Source organism: Galleria mellonella, unplaced genomic scaffold, assembly GCF_026898425.1.
Source record: "Galleria mellonella isolate WM207_F2 unplaced genomic scaffold, CSIRO_AGI_GalMel_v1 utg33, whole genome shotgun sequence".
Taxonomy (NCBI): domain Eukaryota; kingdom Metazoa; phylum Arthropoda; class Insecta; order Lepidoptera; family Pyralidae; genus Galleria; species Galleria mellonella.
In genome coordinates this window covers 10,410,145-10,428,216 of record NW_026442079.1, presented here as the reverse complement: position 1 = coordinate 10,428,216, position 18,072 = coordinate 10,410,145, and the positions used below count along the sequence as shown (strand labels likewise).

Here is an 18,072-nt window from a genome sequence, read left to right as displayed (position 1 = left end):
CTGGCACGAGTATGCTGCGGTCTCGAGATTTGTGTGCGTGCTTTGTATTACTCTCTCTATATTTACTCGATATAAAATAATAAAATTGTCACCATACAATGTATCTACAAAGGAGGCATTGAAGAAAAATCGGGGTCACAACAACAGAATTGGTTTTAGCAATTAGTCATAACAAGAGAATTGTATATTTCATATTTATTATATATTTTGCATCATGTTAAAACTACTGCATCAAATTGGATACAGTTTTTACAGCGTATGTGAAAGTCGAACTTAAAATCTGGTGGACATCTTATCTTGGCTACGCCATCGAGAAGTAATCTATATGATTGGTTTCTCTACGTCTAAAAAAAACGATATCCTCTTGAGGTAAATGGAAAAAAGGAAACATAAATTTGAGCATTTTTGAATAGTCATTTTTTCATTATTTTTTATGTTGTTCTTAGTCCGGGCCACGTCAATTTAAACCTGAAACCATATAACCTATAATTCATATAGAATGGAACAATAAAAGCATTTAGTGTAGTTTTTCGTGATAAAAATGTTAATTCTTAAAAAAAAAAAGAAAAATTAGAAAACTTTGTTTTTTATAAAATTACTATGTTTTAATGTAATGATTACCGGTTTCACTTACGTGTAAATAGTTTGAGAAAGCTCGACTAGTTTGAGGATCAATTCGTGATCCTTATACAAGAACGGCTATGACGCGATTACGAGCATGACATCAGGTAGTTATTACATTAAAATATAACATGTGCTGACGAAACTTTTAACAATAATATTTACTCACGGGATTAAATTAATACGATATAAAAATACGTCAAAATCATAAAACATATGGACAAAAAAATAGGGCTGATTGAAAATTTGTTCTTTTTTGAAGTCGGGTAATGATCTAATTATTAAACTGGCCTCTACCAACTGTATCAGATTACGTTTATTAATGTTTTGGTTTTCAGAATAATCGGATGCGTCATGTGTGCAGTGCACACATGACACGTACGGGTACAATGGCCGAGGACAATGACCTTAGAATCATTTGGACAACATTTTTCATTGCCGCGTTAATACTTGTATGTAGTAATGGGGAGATAAAATATAGTATTTAACACACATACGCAATAATTGATTGCGCTCATTTCACTATAAGAAACGTGGCTAAATAGATTTCTTTTTAAAGACATAAAAATGGAATGATAACTTTGTTTATGCTACCGGTATACGCTGGCTGGGCAGTATAAGTACTAGTGAGGAATAATGATGATATGTAAAGATGAAGGCAGATCAGTTGGTCTATCGTGACGAATTCACTGGTAATTAAACATGTTTTTTTTATACGACTTAGAATGGCAAACAAGCTGACGGCCTATCTAATGGAAATTGGTAACCGTCGCTTATAAACATGAGCAGTATCATGGACATAACAGTACACACACATACTGTTTCGCCCATAATACCCCCCATGCGTTGCCATTCCTGAGGACTCAGGTGTTATTCCTCTGTACCCTGTAAATTCACGCCATATCTCACCCTTCAAACCGAAACACAGCCATGCGAACACAACTGCTTCACGGTAAAAACACGAATGGGACAGAGGCACCCAAGCAATCGGCTTTTGTACAAAGTCTCCCTATAGTAAAATAGTGTACCAATAGGGCGGATGGAATTGCTTTCCGCTACACCAGTATCCAACATTTTATTGACATAATCAAACTCACCTGTCAAACTGACAACTTAGAAATATATTGCTTTAATGACGTGTGTATTCATGCAATATAAATGGCGGCGAATATTTGGATATGCTAAGGGTATAGTTCATCATCATTTCAACCATTATCCGTCCACTGTTGGACATAGGCCTCCCTCATAGGTTGCCATATGAAACAGTCCTGAACCACCTGTATCCACTGACTCCCTGCAGTGCGACCACTTTCTATCAGGTGGGCCGTTAGCTTGTTTGCCATTCTAAGTTGTATAAAAAAAAAACACGCTGACGGGGTACCAATTAATGATGATATGTCAAGAAGAAATCAGGTCAGTTAGCTCATTGCGTCGAAGCTCGCTGTCCGTAGTATTTTCTATAACGAGGTCCGTTTCAAGGGAAACAGAGAGAAACATATAACGGAAGTATATTTATTTATAAAAAACAATCATTTTAATACGGGCTATGTCAACATGATAATAATGTTGAGATTACTTCACGTTTTCTGCGTAAACTAAGACATAAACATGATAAAGTTTAGCCCAAAACAATATAATGACAATGATAAAGAATCTTCCAATTAAACAAATAACTAATAGCTACTTAAGGCACGCGATCTTTTTATTTCATTCTATTATTAATTTTTACTGGCAACTTTTCTAAGAATATAAACATAATTAAACGAGTGTCTAAAATACTGACTGGTGATTTTCATGAAGAAATGACTGTGTTATGGGGACTAGTAGGTCCATTGCTAGTAATAGATCCTAACAAGGGGGAAGGGGTTGTTTTTTTTTTTTTTATTGGATGAAAATGGATTGGTAACCCCGCCTGCGCTAACGGAATACGCTGGCGCGGCACCAGTGAAAGGTGATCGATGAGGATGAAAACAGGCCAGTTAGCCCATCATGATGAATTCATCTGGAATTAATCATGATAGTTTCCAGGGGGAACCGCGAGGAGGTCGACCTGGTTGGGTATATTGCTAACAATGGGATTCTCAGTCTCCATTACTAACAATCCCTTTCCCCCTGGGAAGGGGTTGTTAATAATAGAGATTAAGAGTTCTATTGTATATAGCAATATACCTAACCAGGTCGATCACCTCGTGGTCTCTCTGGAATCCATCGTGCTGAATTCAAAGTGTATTCATCACGATGGGCTAACTGATCTACCTTTTTCATTCACATCCATCTTCCTTTACTGGTGCCTCGCTAGCGTACGCCGATAGCGCAAGCGGCGTTACTATTCCTTTATCATCCATTAAAAAAAACCTAATAGATTGACTTCTTATTGCTAAAGGTCTTCATTTATAGTAATATAGGGTATATTACCAGGTCATAATAATGGTCCTATTGCTTTTAATAACCCACTCAGGTAACCTCCACGTGATGCCTCTTGAAAATCTCCGTGGTTAATTCTAGATGAAATCGTCACAATGAGTTAATTGATCTGTTTGCATCCTCACTGGTGCCCCGTCAGAGTATACCAATAGCGCAGGCGGGATTACAATCCATTTTCATTTATAAAAAAAATAAGTCGACTTCCACGCTGCTTACCTTTGGATACCATAGTGATTAATTCATTATGACGGGCTAACTGTCCTGATCTATTCCTCACCTATCATTTCTCACTGGTATCCTGTTAGTGTTAAATAATAGCACAAATGGGGTTACCATTTCCATGACATAATATTATTCATGCATAAAATATAATGAGATGACAACTTCTGACTGGTCCTTTAACGAGCAACAACAAAAATAATCGATTAATTTCTTTGCCAGGTGACAGGCCTACATTTAATCGACCATATTCGAATTCAACATATCAAAATAGTCGTTCGTTGATTGAATCGATTTTAATACTACTTTTAGAATCGAATGCGTTTATTTTCATGTTGTTGTTATTATTATTAATATATTTAGTCGTTAACTGTTTGCTACTAAACATAGGCCGTTCCCATCTTCTTCATAAAGGTAGTTTTGCCAGTAGTTATTACGCTTGGCAGGCGGATTGGCAACTGCAGTTGTCTTTAGTGATGTTTTGAGAAGGACGCTCCACTCCATCCATTGACTATTAAGTTTCCTTAGTTGCCTCTTACAGCATCCACGGGAAAGGAAAGGGTGACCACACGGAGGAAAATTTCGTGTTGGTTCCCTTTTAATTTGTTTAGATTGAGGACGATATTTAAATATTTTTTTTATATTTTTAACATTTAATCGTACTTTCTCCCATTTTCGAGTATCTATAGAGAGTTTTAACTCTCTATAGATACTCGAAAATATTTATACGAACTGTACTTTACTTATAAAAGTATTCTAGAAAATTCTTACTAAGTATAATAAAATTGCTCTATCCTATTAGTGCTTGAAGTTGAAAGTGAGAGAAGTAATGAAACGTACTAATTGTCAAAGCTAATTGGAGCACCTACACTTAAAGATTTAATACGATTTAAGTGTTAAATGATAACTATATTATTTTAGATCATAGTATTTTTTTTTTGCAATTTTAAATAACAAACAATATCGGCATGGCATTATTACAGATTACGATATTGCACCCATGAAATCTTTCATTGTTTACCATTCTTAAATGTGGAGTTGTTATAAATATAATATGCATACACCTGTTTGATTCTCTGTTGATTAAATTGACCTTTAAACGCCAATTGTGCGACGAGTCCTTAACACTTTTTCCAATATTATATTCATGTAAGTACGTCATTAACTCTCTGAAGTGTTCTTTCGATATTTACATATATGCTTTGCCTCAAGGCTCGTTGTAATCTCCGTGAAAATACTTCAACTTTGTGAAATTCTATACTTATATATTATGTAAAATTTATTTGGAAAAATCTCTCTTCTTAGAGAAATATTTTCTTGTTTTAGCGTCTTAGCAGTTTATAGAGATGCGAGTAAAATTTTTGATTCCATTATATACACATATGCATGTATGTATATGAAGTATTTCCAAGGTAAATATTAAATATGTAACTCGTGTTATGATGTTCTATTACGCTGATCTCTAAATCGCTCAAGATATTTTAATGATATTTTATAAGTGTCGTTTTTTTAAGCCACTGAGGTGGTAAACAAGCATACGACCTACCTGATGGTAATAGTTATCTATGAACGCCTGCTATACCAGGGGCATTATACGCGCATTTCCGACACTGAAGAAACTTCTTTACTTTTTTTTTGAGATGCTCTTGCTATAGTTTCTTAAAAAGCCTTGACAGGGAGTTCATTCCATAATTTAAACGTTCGTAGGAGGAAACATCTTAGAAACTGCATTGTATGCTACCGTCTAGGCTCTGAGATATGGGGACCAATTTTCTGTCGATGGTGTCGATGGCGAGCTGCTCGATGGTAGAAACTGTTTTCTACCATCAAACAGCTCGCCATCGACACCGTGGGCATCATCCATTGTCCAAGCGATAGGACACGCAGATTGAGACAAAATCCCTCCTAGAAGTCAATACCACTTGGATACAATAAGCCTGGGTTCATCGACAATTCTCATAGTTCGTCGTTGCACTAAGTTGAAAGTTTCAACATTTAAATTTTTACTAATATTTTAAACGTAAAAGCGAGTTAGTTTGTGAACCCTTGGGGCATTAATAGCTCAACACGAAAATAGGTGTATACGTATATAATATTTGGAATAGGTAAGGACATAGACTACGTTTTATCCCGTTGAATCAATATTCCCAGGTAGTGCGGTTGAAGACGTAAGTGTACATTAGTTTTAGAATACAAAACAATTCAAAAAATTGGAATCACAATTAAACTGATGGCTCATCCGACGGAAAATAGTTACTGTCGCTAAAGAAATTGAATATGGCGTATTAAAAATTATTTTCAGTTTGGTGTCTTAAAAAGGATGTATATGTACAATAAAATACTCTCAAATTTTGTGAAGCTTAACTCGCATCTTGGGATGGACACAGGACAATACGGGGATAAGCACAGCCACCTGGCCCCTGTTAAATAGGCTATCAACATGAGTATTACAGGCAATACTGATGCGCTCGTGATACCAAGTTTAAGGAGGATTTATTTATTTATATTTAGGAAAACATACAGCCTTATTCAATCAATACGTAGTCAAGTTACGTCTATGTTAAGCCATAAATAGAGTTTTCACATTTGAGTAATTAAACAATCGATTGGTTTTTATATATGCAAAAAATAATAATAATTAGAAAGTTATAAATTTTGTTAATACACATTTTAGTTTAATTTGTAATAATAAAATAAATACAATATAAAGCATAACAGCCTTATTAAAATAGTCAATTCAGTACAGCAGACCGAGATCCAAAGAATGATCCTGCCATTTGCAACTTAATTGCATGCGGTTTTGTGTGGAATAGATCAATATCAAAGTTAAACAATAACTTGTTAAACCTAACTGGAACTCTGCAGAAATATGAATTTCGCTTGAAATTGATTCTATATTTTGGTACTAATAAACACGGCGGTTTCCTATGAACTTTAGAAGGAACAAAAAGATTTATATTTTGAACTAGTTCAGAACAATCAATATCACCTCTAGTAAAACTGACTAGCAAAGTTTTTTTTTTAATAATAATAATAATAATGTTTATTTATTTCTGACAACTTTTTGAGTACAATGAACAATTTATAATAATACCATAGATACATTAAAGTTGCAGAGAACTGGTGCCTGAACTGGGTATCCGATGAACCCGTATCACAAGGCACCAGGACCTCTCCCTGGCGTGAAACATTTTATGGTAATATATACAGTTGGAGAACATAAAAGTTGTTAGGCGTAGCAGATACAATACGAACACATGATAATACATATACACACATAGTTATATAATATTTAATAGCTTAAATAACAAACAGTCAAACTGGATATAAGAAATATATGAAGTTACATCTGTTACAAGAGGTAAGAAATAAAATTCTTTTTTTTTAAACTTTTACAAAATTCACATCTCCCCTCTTAAGGAGAGGAGATGGTAACTAACCCCCGGCAGAATCACAGTCGGCCCGGGTTCAGGGCCCCAGGGAGAGAAATTATTATTATTATTATATACGTTATAACACGGACTACATACCTGAGGAGCATACTCGAGTAAACTATGCACGGTACAGGATTTTGATAAGTTTCAAACTACTGAAATTGGCAAAGGACCTAATAATAAAACCGAGCATTCTTAATGCCTGATTGAACTTTAGAGTTTTGCATTATGCGTGATTCCTAGATCTTTGACATGATCAATCCTTACCGTCTGCGAACCTTTCAAGGTATAATTTAATTTTAAAGGAATCGATTATATATGTATATAAAAAAATTGTGTGCAACTTGCTTATGTTCGAATTTAATTTATTTTTTGTTTTATTTTATACAATTTAGAATGGCAAACACACTGACGGTCCACCTGATGGAAAGTGGTAACCATCGCCAATAGACATGAGCAGTACCAAGGATATAACAGAATTATACTGTTTCGCCTATGATACCCCCCCATGCGTTGCCATTCCTGAGGACTCAGGTGTTATTCCTCTGTACCTTGTAAATTCACTGCTATATCCCACCCTTGAAACCGAAACACAGCCATACAAACATTACTGCTTCATAGTAGAAACACGAATGGGACAGAGGTACCTAAGCAAACGACTTTTGTACAAAGACTTTTGCTTGGGCATCTTCTGGTTTTTGTGTAACATTTGGTTATTGTACGTCATTATCAACGGTAAGACATTGTTATCAGTATTAAGGCTATTAATATACGTCCAAAAGGTAACTATGTCTAAAATATAAGTATGATATCTCAATTTATAGGTATCTGTAACATTTTAATAATAATTGCTTATACACGTATATAATATACTTTTGTATTAAGAATTTTCCTTTCAATTTATTTTAATTTTTACTAGGAAAAGGTAACAGAGAAAATCCAGATGAGCTTTTTTTTATTTTTATCTTCACTGCTAACTGAGAATCATATTTGTCTAAATATAATTTTCCTTCTTTGTGTATTTATTTAATTATAATTTTCCAGACATTGATTTCCAGACAAAATGTTTGTATTTTGTGGTCGTTTAAAATGAAACGAAATCCTTTAATTTAAATTTTTATTTAATATAAAAGAAATTATCACAATAATTTCGCATTAGCGATTTATCACATGATAAAATAATAAACAATACCATTCAATAATAGTTGAAAAAATTAATTATTATATCTCACAAAGTAATTGTACCCACAGGCTTGAATTATTTTGTACTAGCTTTTATCTGTAACTACGTCCGTATTTCTGGGATAAATGGATAAAATGTAATCTATACTTTTCTCTATTCCATATAATGTTATACCAAAATTCACAGTGATAACCTGTTAAGGCGATATAAGGCAACAAACAAATAAAATCACATTCATATTTACAACAATAGTAAGGACAAGCGTATTGGGTAAAAACTATACCCGGTAAGAAACGTCAGAGCTCTTCATATCTAAAAATGGTGGCTTAGAAACTGTTGATATTAGAGGACGCTACCTTCATGCAGGTAGTGAACTTTAACCCCTCTTTATATAGGTAGCGGATAGTAGTAATCTTACAAATATAATAAAATTTCAACTAGATGATATCTGTACATGAGAGATATTTAAGTAAAGTTGATATAAGGGTTTTATCAAGAGAAATACTCGTAACAGTCAAAACAACAATTTTTGCAGATTTTGTCTGACAAAATTACTACACTAAATTGTATGCAGTTTTCATAGTTGTATTCCTGAAGGTGTAACTTAAAATCTGGTGTATGTTTTATCTTGATAAGCTATTTAGAAATGATGTATTTAATTGGTTTTCCTACTTCTGAATATCACGCGGACGAAACTGATTAAAATCTGGTATGTAATAATATTACTATAAACAAATACAAAATAATAAATTCAAGTAAACAAGTACTCGTGGAACAATTTTTTTTTCGAGAAAGTTAATGCACTTTTTTTACTTTTTGGTAAAATATTTTTTTTCTGGGATTTTTTTGAGCCTCTATTAGTGAATATTGAAATCAGTTTTGAAGAATGAGTTACGTTAATAAATGTATTGTATACATCAATATACAGGGTAAAATAGTTATCATGCTCTGAAGGGAGTGTTTTATTGACGAAACTTATGACGGTCTATCAATTGAGATATTTTGTCAGTAGTTGTAATGCTTGGCAGGCAGAAAAATACCATTCCATTATCATGTATTAATAAAAAAAAGTGCAGTGAATTGTCTGCTATTCTGGGGCGTATTTATAAAATAAAAAAAAAAAAGAAAATAGAGGCAAAATATTTATAAATTGAAAGCATTTTACCTTATATAATATCTGTGCTCGTACCTACGAGTACAACGAACTTATTTTTATCCTCTCATATTTTACATGTATATTGCATTATCAATATGAGTCAAGTGTATATTTAGAATATTTATAAACGGTAATAGTCCACTTACGTCTTAGATTGCCTGTTCAAGGATTGCAGTCGTAGGTGTACGTAGTTATTTGATTATTATTGTAAAAATTCTAAAGAGAAGTTTTATTCACGAATAAATTATTTTAAGAAATATTTTCTAAGCGTTTTAATTAGGTATGGCCTTTTATTTGCCTTATATTTTTCTTTTTTAAGGGCATTGACCTAGTCAGATACGTTACAAACATAAGCTAATTAAATACAAAATATTTGGCTGTGAATGCAAGTTGATACTATGAACATCATAAAATAGCTAACTATAAACAGTGTTTATGGCCACATTAAATCATAAATCTAAGTTTTTATTCTACACTAGAGAAATTCATAATTAATTCATCACTTTGAAATTAGCAAGTAACAGACTGACGCTCAATAATAGGAAAGTACTTGAAGAGATATGATTTACCTTTTATTTTGAACAACGTAGTTTAATTATAGTATCTTTATCTCTACAGACTTATTTATATAAATTACACGTATTATTTTTTTCAGACAGAAATAATTCACATATAAATCATACCTAATTGAACGTAATAAACATATTTTTAGGAACACTAGAAGCTTGATTGACCTTAGTAGGTAATTTACTTTTTCATTCAATCTGTAATTCGATATTTTCCATGTAAATATGATTCTTTGAATAGGCTCCATTGTATTTCTATTATATATAATAGAAAATAAGTAGATATTATTTGGAGATCGTCAATAGTTCGGTATGTATAAATCCTCTGTATTTTTTTCTTTTTTATTTTCATAATCGTCATTGGCATGAATACAATTGTATGAATGCTAATGAATTTGGCATTCAGCTCCGTATTACATTACTCTATTTGTGGAGTTGTATAGACGTTGACAAATGGTGCTTCAGGTCCCTCTTGCAGCCAATTATCGGCCGAGTACTGATTGTTCTGTCTCTCGACGACGTGAAAGGTATACGCGTGTCGACTCTTATCCGATTTGTTATGTGCGCTCTTGTGAACAACGTGTCCGTGAATTAGTATGCACGTCCCTGAAAAAAGAAGTGTTTTTTTTTTATAAACAAAGATGGAATCTTGCATCTGTCTACGGCACCAGTGGAAGATCAAATGTTGACGATATGGTCAGGTTATTTGGTCTATTGTGGCGAATTCACAATTTTTTTATAACACAGAGAACTAACGAGTATGCTGGTCATCTATTGTAAGTGGTTACCGCCTATGAGCACCCGCAATACACGAAGAAATGCAAGTGTGCTGCTGACATTTTAAAAAAGGAATATGCTTTTTTTTTCAAGGTTTCTGTATGGGTTCGGAAATAGTGCTGCAGTAAGTTGATTTGAAAGCATGGTTGACCATGAAACAAATAGTTACACGAAAACATTGAAAAATACACCGGAGAAGACGGCTACTGATTTAGATAGTTGAAATATAAATTTATGGGAAGTTATACGATGGTGAAATTCAGCAGCACGTTTGGACCTGAACTATTTCTCTAAACACTTCCCGTGATACATTCGATAAAAGATGCATAAAGATGTAACGTCTCTACGTAGTTTCAGTTAGTCGAGTCGGAAAGTAAGGCGCTGATCATCAATAATCAGAAATTAACCACAATGGAGAGTAACATCATTCATCATTTCAGCCGCCTGTCTGGCCACTGCTGAACATTAGCTTTCCTCATAAGGGAAGTTTTGCTATTAGTTGCCACGCTTGGCAAGAGGGTTGGCAACAGCAGTTATGTGGGGAAAAAAGAATTATTAGTAGTAGGGATTAGCAACCCTATCATATACTCTGTTAGGTCGACCTCCTCTCAGTTCTTCCTGGAAATCATAGTGATTGATTTATTTTTGAATTCGTCACGATGGGTCAACGGACCTGTTTTCATCTTCATTTATCTCTGACTGGTGCCCCGCCAGTGTATACCGATAGCGCTGATAGGGTTACCACTTCATTATCATCCATAAAAAAAACCTCAGTTAGGTTTATAGACATGTTTTAAGAGGGATGCTGTTGCCCATTCCTCTACCATTAAATTTTGTTAATCGCTTTTTACGATACACATGGGAAAGGAAGGGGTGGCCTATTCTATGGCGGGACCACATGGCCTATTTCATCGAGAAATATTTCTCTATGGGAATATTTGTTTATGAGCTTTAATCAGCATGACTAATTGATACGTTATAGTTACCATGGTCGATAAGCGGATCGGTTGAACTGCCACATTAAATCGATTGCATATATATTTCGGTATTGCCCACAATAAAGACTGGTATCAATTTAGATTAACCTTTTATCTTGTTTCTGTAGGTATTTAAAAAAATATATATTTCAATCTAAAAATGTCGGCTTGTCTCTTTTGATTAAAAATGCACTAGCAGGTGAGTAATGCTTCTGTGATTGCAACCACTCATGGGTTACAATGATTGTTTGTATCATATTATTAAGGTGTGATGATGTTATTAATATGTGATTATTATTATGTTTTTATACTCCTATTTTTAATGATTAGTGACAATAGTGACATCCTCATGTAGTCACGACACTCAATGATGTGGAACAGAAAAATCTAGGACAAATTTCCTGCTGAAATTTGTCCTAGATATTACAATATGGGGCTCTTCAAAAGGAGCGTATTAAGGTCTCTTCAGGATCGACAATGTACAAAAGTACAATTTCTAGTATTGCAGGCATCCATAAGCTACAGTGACCCTTTATCATCAGATAACTTGTACGCTTGTTTGTTATTTTTTTGGTATAAAATAAAAACATATTAGTAGAAACACGAGTTTTTTTATCTTTCAGTCACCTATCGAAGGACAGACTGAGAATAATTTAAATTTTACATTCTACTAATGATCCGCTTTCGCACGGGTACATAGAATTTTCGAAGCTAATACATTATTAGCGAGAGACATAAGTAAGAGCTGATAATGCAGCTTTCTATAGGTGAAAGAATTTTTAAAATCAGCTGAAAGTTTGTGAGTTTATCATATTACATTACAAACAAATATTTTTTTGTATTATTATTTGTATAGATTATCTTTCTCGTATAAAAGAATTTTTGTCTTGATTACATACCTTTGCTAACAGGGACTGGTGTGAAACTCGATTCGGGGTATACAGAGGGCGGCTTGTCATATATAAGGGCTTGTTTTTCGTCATTATTTGGATTACGTATAAGACGACGATGGACGCCCGATTTGTGGCTTCCTCTAGCCATCCAGAGGCATCCATTTTGTATTGTGGAATCCTCTAGAGATATCCAGAAGCCGACCGGTGGTATCGGCTCTGTATACAGGTATGATGCGTCTTGATGTGCTACGACTGTAATTAATAATATATTTTTAATTTCGAATAGTCCTACCAATGGGTAAGTTCACTACCAATATGTTTCAAAGGAGGGGCCACAGTGTTATAACGTAAACAAATTTCATCTCTGCTTTAGTCTGTAAGAAGAGGTGGGGGAAAAAATTTAAAAACTTAAAATTTTCATATTTATGTAATTATTTTTTTAAATTACTTATTGATTGTCAATGCTTATTAAATATACCAGACTATGTGCTCATAAGATGTCACAGAACCTCATAAGCACACGATTAAAAGAAAATGAAATTTTACACATTTTTTTTTTAAATTATGTAAGTGTCTGGTTGATTTATCTAGTGACTAAAGAGTTTGAGCATTTAAGACTATAGTACTTACAGTGAGTGTAGAAAGTATTCGTACACCTAGGGTTGTAATAAAAAAAATACGAATTTGATAGACTTTCTTTTATTTATCTAATTTAAATCAATACTATTAAATATTTTAACATTCCCGCACTTTGTTTATGATAATTTTTGTTTTTTAATAAAAAAAATTATACAACATAAAAATATTTTTACGTTAACTAAGCAAATAATGACAAACAAAAAGTATTCGTACACTTATAAAATTTGTAAGTAAATGAATATTAAAAAAATATTAATACTTTGTTGGACCACCGTTAGCATTGATGATAGCTTGGAGTCTCTGCGGCATCGAATCAACTAGTTTGAAAATATAAGAAGACGGTATCAATGCCCATTCTTCGCGAAGCGCAATTTTTAGTGTTTCTTTACTCGAAATTGGTCGATTTCGAATTTTATTATCGAGATAATCCCACACATGCCCTATAATATTAATATCAGGTGATTGAGGAGGAATCTCTAGGTATTTTGGAGCGTTAAACAGGATCCATGCTTTAGTATTCCATGCTTTATGTTTAGGGTCATTATCTTGTAAAAATATCCAATTATTGTTAAAACCCATTTGAGCTGCACTAGAGAGAAGATTCTCTTTTAAAATATTAATATACGTTTTGTCATCCCTAATTCCATCAATAAATGCAAGTTTTCCCACCCCAAAATCACTCATGCAACCCCATACAAATACTGACCAACCACCGTGTTTTACCGTTGGACATAAATTTTCTTTTTTATATTCCATATTAGGTTCTCTCCATACCATATGATGTCCATCCGATTTGAAAATATTATATTTCGATTCATCTGAGTAAATAACAGTTTGCCAAAAATGTTTTTTTTCATTAATATATTTTTTTGCGAATTCTAATCTTTTTTTTCTATTAATATCATTTACCCAATACTTTTTACGCGCAGTTCTTCCATGATAATCGTTACTACGTAATACGTTCCGAACGGTACTGACAGAAATATGGCAATCATTGATATTATTAATTTCTTGTAACACTCGAGGGGCACTAATTTTTGGATTTTTTTTTACACAATTTAAAATTTTCCGATCCAATCGAGGCGTGATTATTGATGAACGCCCCACCTCTGGGTTTGTTTTTTAGTGTTTTAGTAATAGAAAATCGATCAATTACAGTCTGTACGGTTGAACGTGGTCTATTGACAAATTTTGCAATTTCACATAATGATTTGCATTGATTATGCAAATTAATAATTATTTTTCTCTCCTCTTCACTCGTTTTTTTTGCTTTACGACCCATTTTTGTAATTAAACACGTCTATACTTGTCACGAGTGCAACTAAAACGTCTAATATCTATACCTACGTATTAAAAATGACCTTGGCATTGTAGGCATATGAAAAATTCGATTGAATAAATGATTTATACAGAATTTCATTTAAAAAAGAATGAATGTACGAATACTTTTTGTTTGTCATTATTTGCTTAGTTAACGTAAAAATATTTTTATGTTGTATAATTTTTTTTTAAAAAACAAAAATTATCATAAACAAAGTGCGGGAATGTTAAACTATTTAACAGTATTGATTTAAATTAAATAAATAGAGGAAAGTCTATCAAATTCGTATTTTTTTTATTATAACCCTAGGTGTACGAATACTTTTTACACTCACTGTATGTCTAGATTGGGACGTTAATAAGTTAGAAAGATATGTCATTTAACATAATTATTTCAAAGTCTACTTATCGAGTTAACCAAAGTTACCTTCTCCTCCCAACCCTGGGTTTTTATAAATGTACATGCTCTGGACTACGGCTGGTTCCTTGAAACCTAGTTGATGGCAAACCAGCTTGACTCTGTCACTGTACGTGTAACATCTAAAAATTGGGTGCAATAGATGTAGCGCGTGTCCAACCTGTAATAGGAAAATTTTTACTCATATTAAACTAATTATAGCAAAATGTTTGCTCCATGTAATTGTGGAATATGAATATACCTTTTGAGGATGAAAAGAGGTAATGATAATTACAATATCATTACTTCTTTTAATCCTCAAAACATATAGGACTTAGGTTTCCTTCCCATAATAATTACAGAGTAGAACAGATTAAGATGCATCTATCTTATCATCATGCATCATTCATCATCATGTACTACCTTAATTTATATGAATACTAGCAACTCGCCCTGGCTCCGCACGAGTAGATAGGTAGAAGATTTTTAATTTTCTTAAAAATAACAACTCATGTTACTCACTAATAATGTATCTTTCATTAGTGAATGAATTTCTAATTTTTCCAGTGAAGTTTCCAGTATTCTATTTATCTCTATGTCAAAATTCATCATAATCGAATACTTATACAAATGTTTAATTAGGATACACTATATACGAACCGTGTGTAAAGTAATTATCTAAATTACAGTGAAACCTTATAAAAATTCGTTGCGTGATGAAATAAGGGGAGAAACGGATATTAGATGTGGATAGTGACTTTGTATTATTTTTTTCTATTAAAAGAAGTATAAAGTAACGTGAATTTGCAATAGATTGTATTCAAATAAATAACCAACTTAATTTTTTTTTATGCAACTTAGAATGGCAAACGAGCTAACGGCCCACCTGATGGAAAGTGGTAACCGTCGCCTATAGATATGATCAGTACCATGGACATAACAGAGTATACTGTTTCGCCCATGATACGTATACCCTCCCCCCATACGTTGCCATTCCTGAAGAGTAAGGTGTTATTCCTTTGTACTCTGTAAATTCATTGCCATACCGGTCTTCAAACTGAAATAAAGCCACGCAAATACAACTAAATGTAAATTAAATATGGCAAAGCTAGTTATTTTAATTTAAAAACTAAATTACTAAATAGACTTTGACAATATTTTTGTAGAATCAATTTGTAAGTACCTATATTTTTTCAGACAAAAAAAATCCAAATTGTTTTATAACTGACGGACTAATAAATAAGATAAATAAAAGCATAAAAAAAATAGAACCGAATTTAGTATAGAACCTACTTACTACTAAGGTTCTAAATTCATATTTTTCTATTTTTTATGCTATTTTTATTAATCATAAAAATAGATTAGTATTGATCTTATATTACTATATCCTTAAAATGAAAAACAGTACAGTTATTACAACAGGCAAAGCCCGAGGCAAAAGTTGAAATAATTGTACAGAAAAAAATAATATAAGACTGCCAGCTTCATACAATACCTTATTTAGTGAGATGCTAGGATCCACCGTCAGCTTCCCATCAGAATCTAATGCGTCCACCTCGAAAAAGTAGCTGATCTTGTCGTTGCTTTCGAGGAAGTATTTATCTCGAAGTTGCTGAAATAAATAAATAACAATATTTGTATATAATGCATTATTATATAGAATACAGTAAGACGAACAGATAAATATTATATATATACTTATAAAGTACAAAAACCAGCTATAGCTATTGATGTAAGGAGTATATCTAGGTAATAACAAAACGCTCATGTTATTAATAAAACATATATATATATATATATATATATATATATATATATTGTCCCGGCATAGAATAGGATAGAATAGAGGCATAGAATTTTATTATAATTTAAAGATTGTATCCCACAAAATGTGACTTTAAGTGTGACAAATAATAACAATAATACCTTCTCTCCTTAAGAGGGGAGATGTAAATTTAGTTAAATACATTAAGTAAGTAATAATAAACTCTTTACTGCGCACAAAAGAGAAGTATACAAGGAGTTATGTACTCCTTGTATACTTCACTTTTACAAAATGTGTATTTACACATTCTTGTATTTACAAAAGGCAGCATTATCGCTCAAATCAAATCAAATATAATATCATATAATATATCATTAATATATATAATATAAATCAAATATACAAAACCAGTTATAGGTCAGTCAGGTCTAGGACTGACGGAGTTATTAGGTAATAAAAACAAAAAAAAAATACAACTGAAATGAGTAACTTCTTCTTTTTGAAGTTAGTTGAAAATAAAAAAGCACAATAAATAAAAATGCTAAGTTTTAGCGTAAACCGTTAGAGTAGGCGTGGTTAAAATTCCATTAGTATCTATTTAAAAACCGAAGAACCTCGGCATACTTTGGGTTTGTAAAAAAATATTTCATCATACATATGCACCCATATGCAAAATGATATGATTTCATTTAATTTTATTTGAATTTGCCATAGCAGTAACGGTAATAGTCGACGAATGCTTTTGACTATGCCATTAGGAATAATAGTCGTGAACATATTCATTTATGGTTTCACAAATACGGGTACCATTACATAAATAACTTAATTATAATGGACGAAGGCCACTATAACAAACGATAAGAAACCAAATAACGGTTTTCCTTAAACTGAACAATCTACCCCAAAACAAATAGGGAGGACTCAATATTGTGTTTGTTTTACGATTAAGCCGAACATATACATAGTTTGTCGTTTGTGTTGTGTCGTATCGAACTGGATTAAGTTGCTTAGGACGGAGAATATATACGATATGTTCACTTACTTGTATATGTTGTCCCACTTTTCGATTTTCGGATTAAATAGGTCGCAATATTTCAAATAATCGAAAGGTATTATGTTTTCATTCTGAGATTTTATTTTATTTATTTATTCATTTATTATACATATACCTACGTAGTTTCGTCTCTTACAATGCTCACGGCAGAAATATCTTAATTATTGTAAAACCAACACTACATTATTCACAGATTAGGTACTATTGTTATGTTACTTTAAATTTATGTTACTTTAATTTTATAATTACTTGCAGTTACTTAACACTTTTAGAACTTTTTTTATTTATTATTTATATGTGAGAGAATAAATTAAGATTTAATGTTAATTTAAACCTAATTCCAATTTTTTAAATTTTTATATTTAATAACTCATTATTTCGTATATAAGGATAGTTGTATTTATTATTTAGGATGGTAGTATAAAATTTTGATAAAAGTTGACTTTTTTAAGGAATTTATAATAGCAGAGTTTCGGCTGTTATGGTCCACATAATGGAAAGTGATAATTATTGCCTATAGACATATACATCACAGAACACAAAAATATTATTAGATAAATAGTATAGTTATTTATTTCATAGAAAACCTTATTGTAATTCTTATTATAAAATCCTTACTAAAAATAAAATATGCTAGTTTTACATTT

At 32.3% G+C, this 18,072-nt stretch overlaps 1 protein-coding gene across 1 annotated transcript in view; it reads right to left on the bottom strand.

The window, feature by feature from the left end:
• Positions 1-7,801: 7,801 nt before the first annotated feature.
• The window catches only part of LOC113518036 (phytanoyl-CoA dioxygenase domain-containing protein 1), a 43,240-nt gene continuing 32,969 nt past the window's right edge, over positions 7,802-18,072 (bottom strand). Inside the window, exons 3-6 of the mRNA XM_026902791.3 lie at positions 16,102-16,218; positions 14,637-14,787; positions 12,257-12,502; positions 7,802-10,209 (exon numbers count right to left, since the gene is read on the bottom strand). Of these exons, the coding sequence (XP_026758592.2) occupies positions 10,022-10,209; positions 12,257-12,502; positions 14,637-14,787; positions 16,102-16,218 (702 nt within the window). The 3' untranslated portion in view covers positions 7,802-10,021. The remainder of the gene's footprint in view (positions 10,210-12,256; positions 12,503-14,636; positions 14,788-16,101; positions 16,219-18,072) is intronic.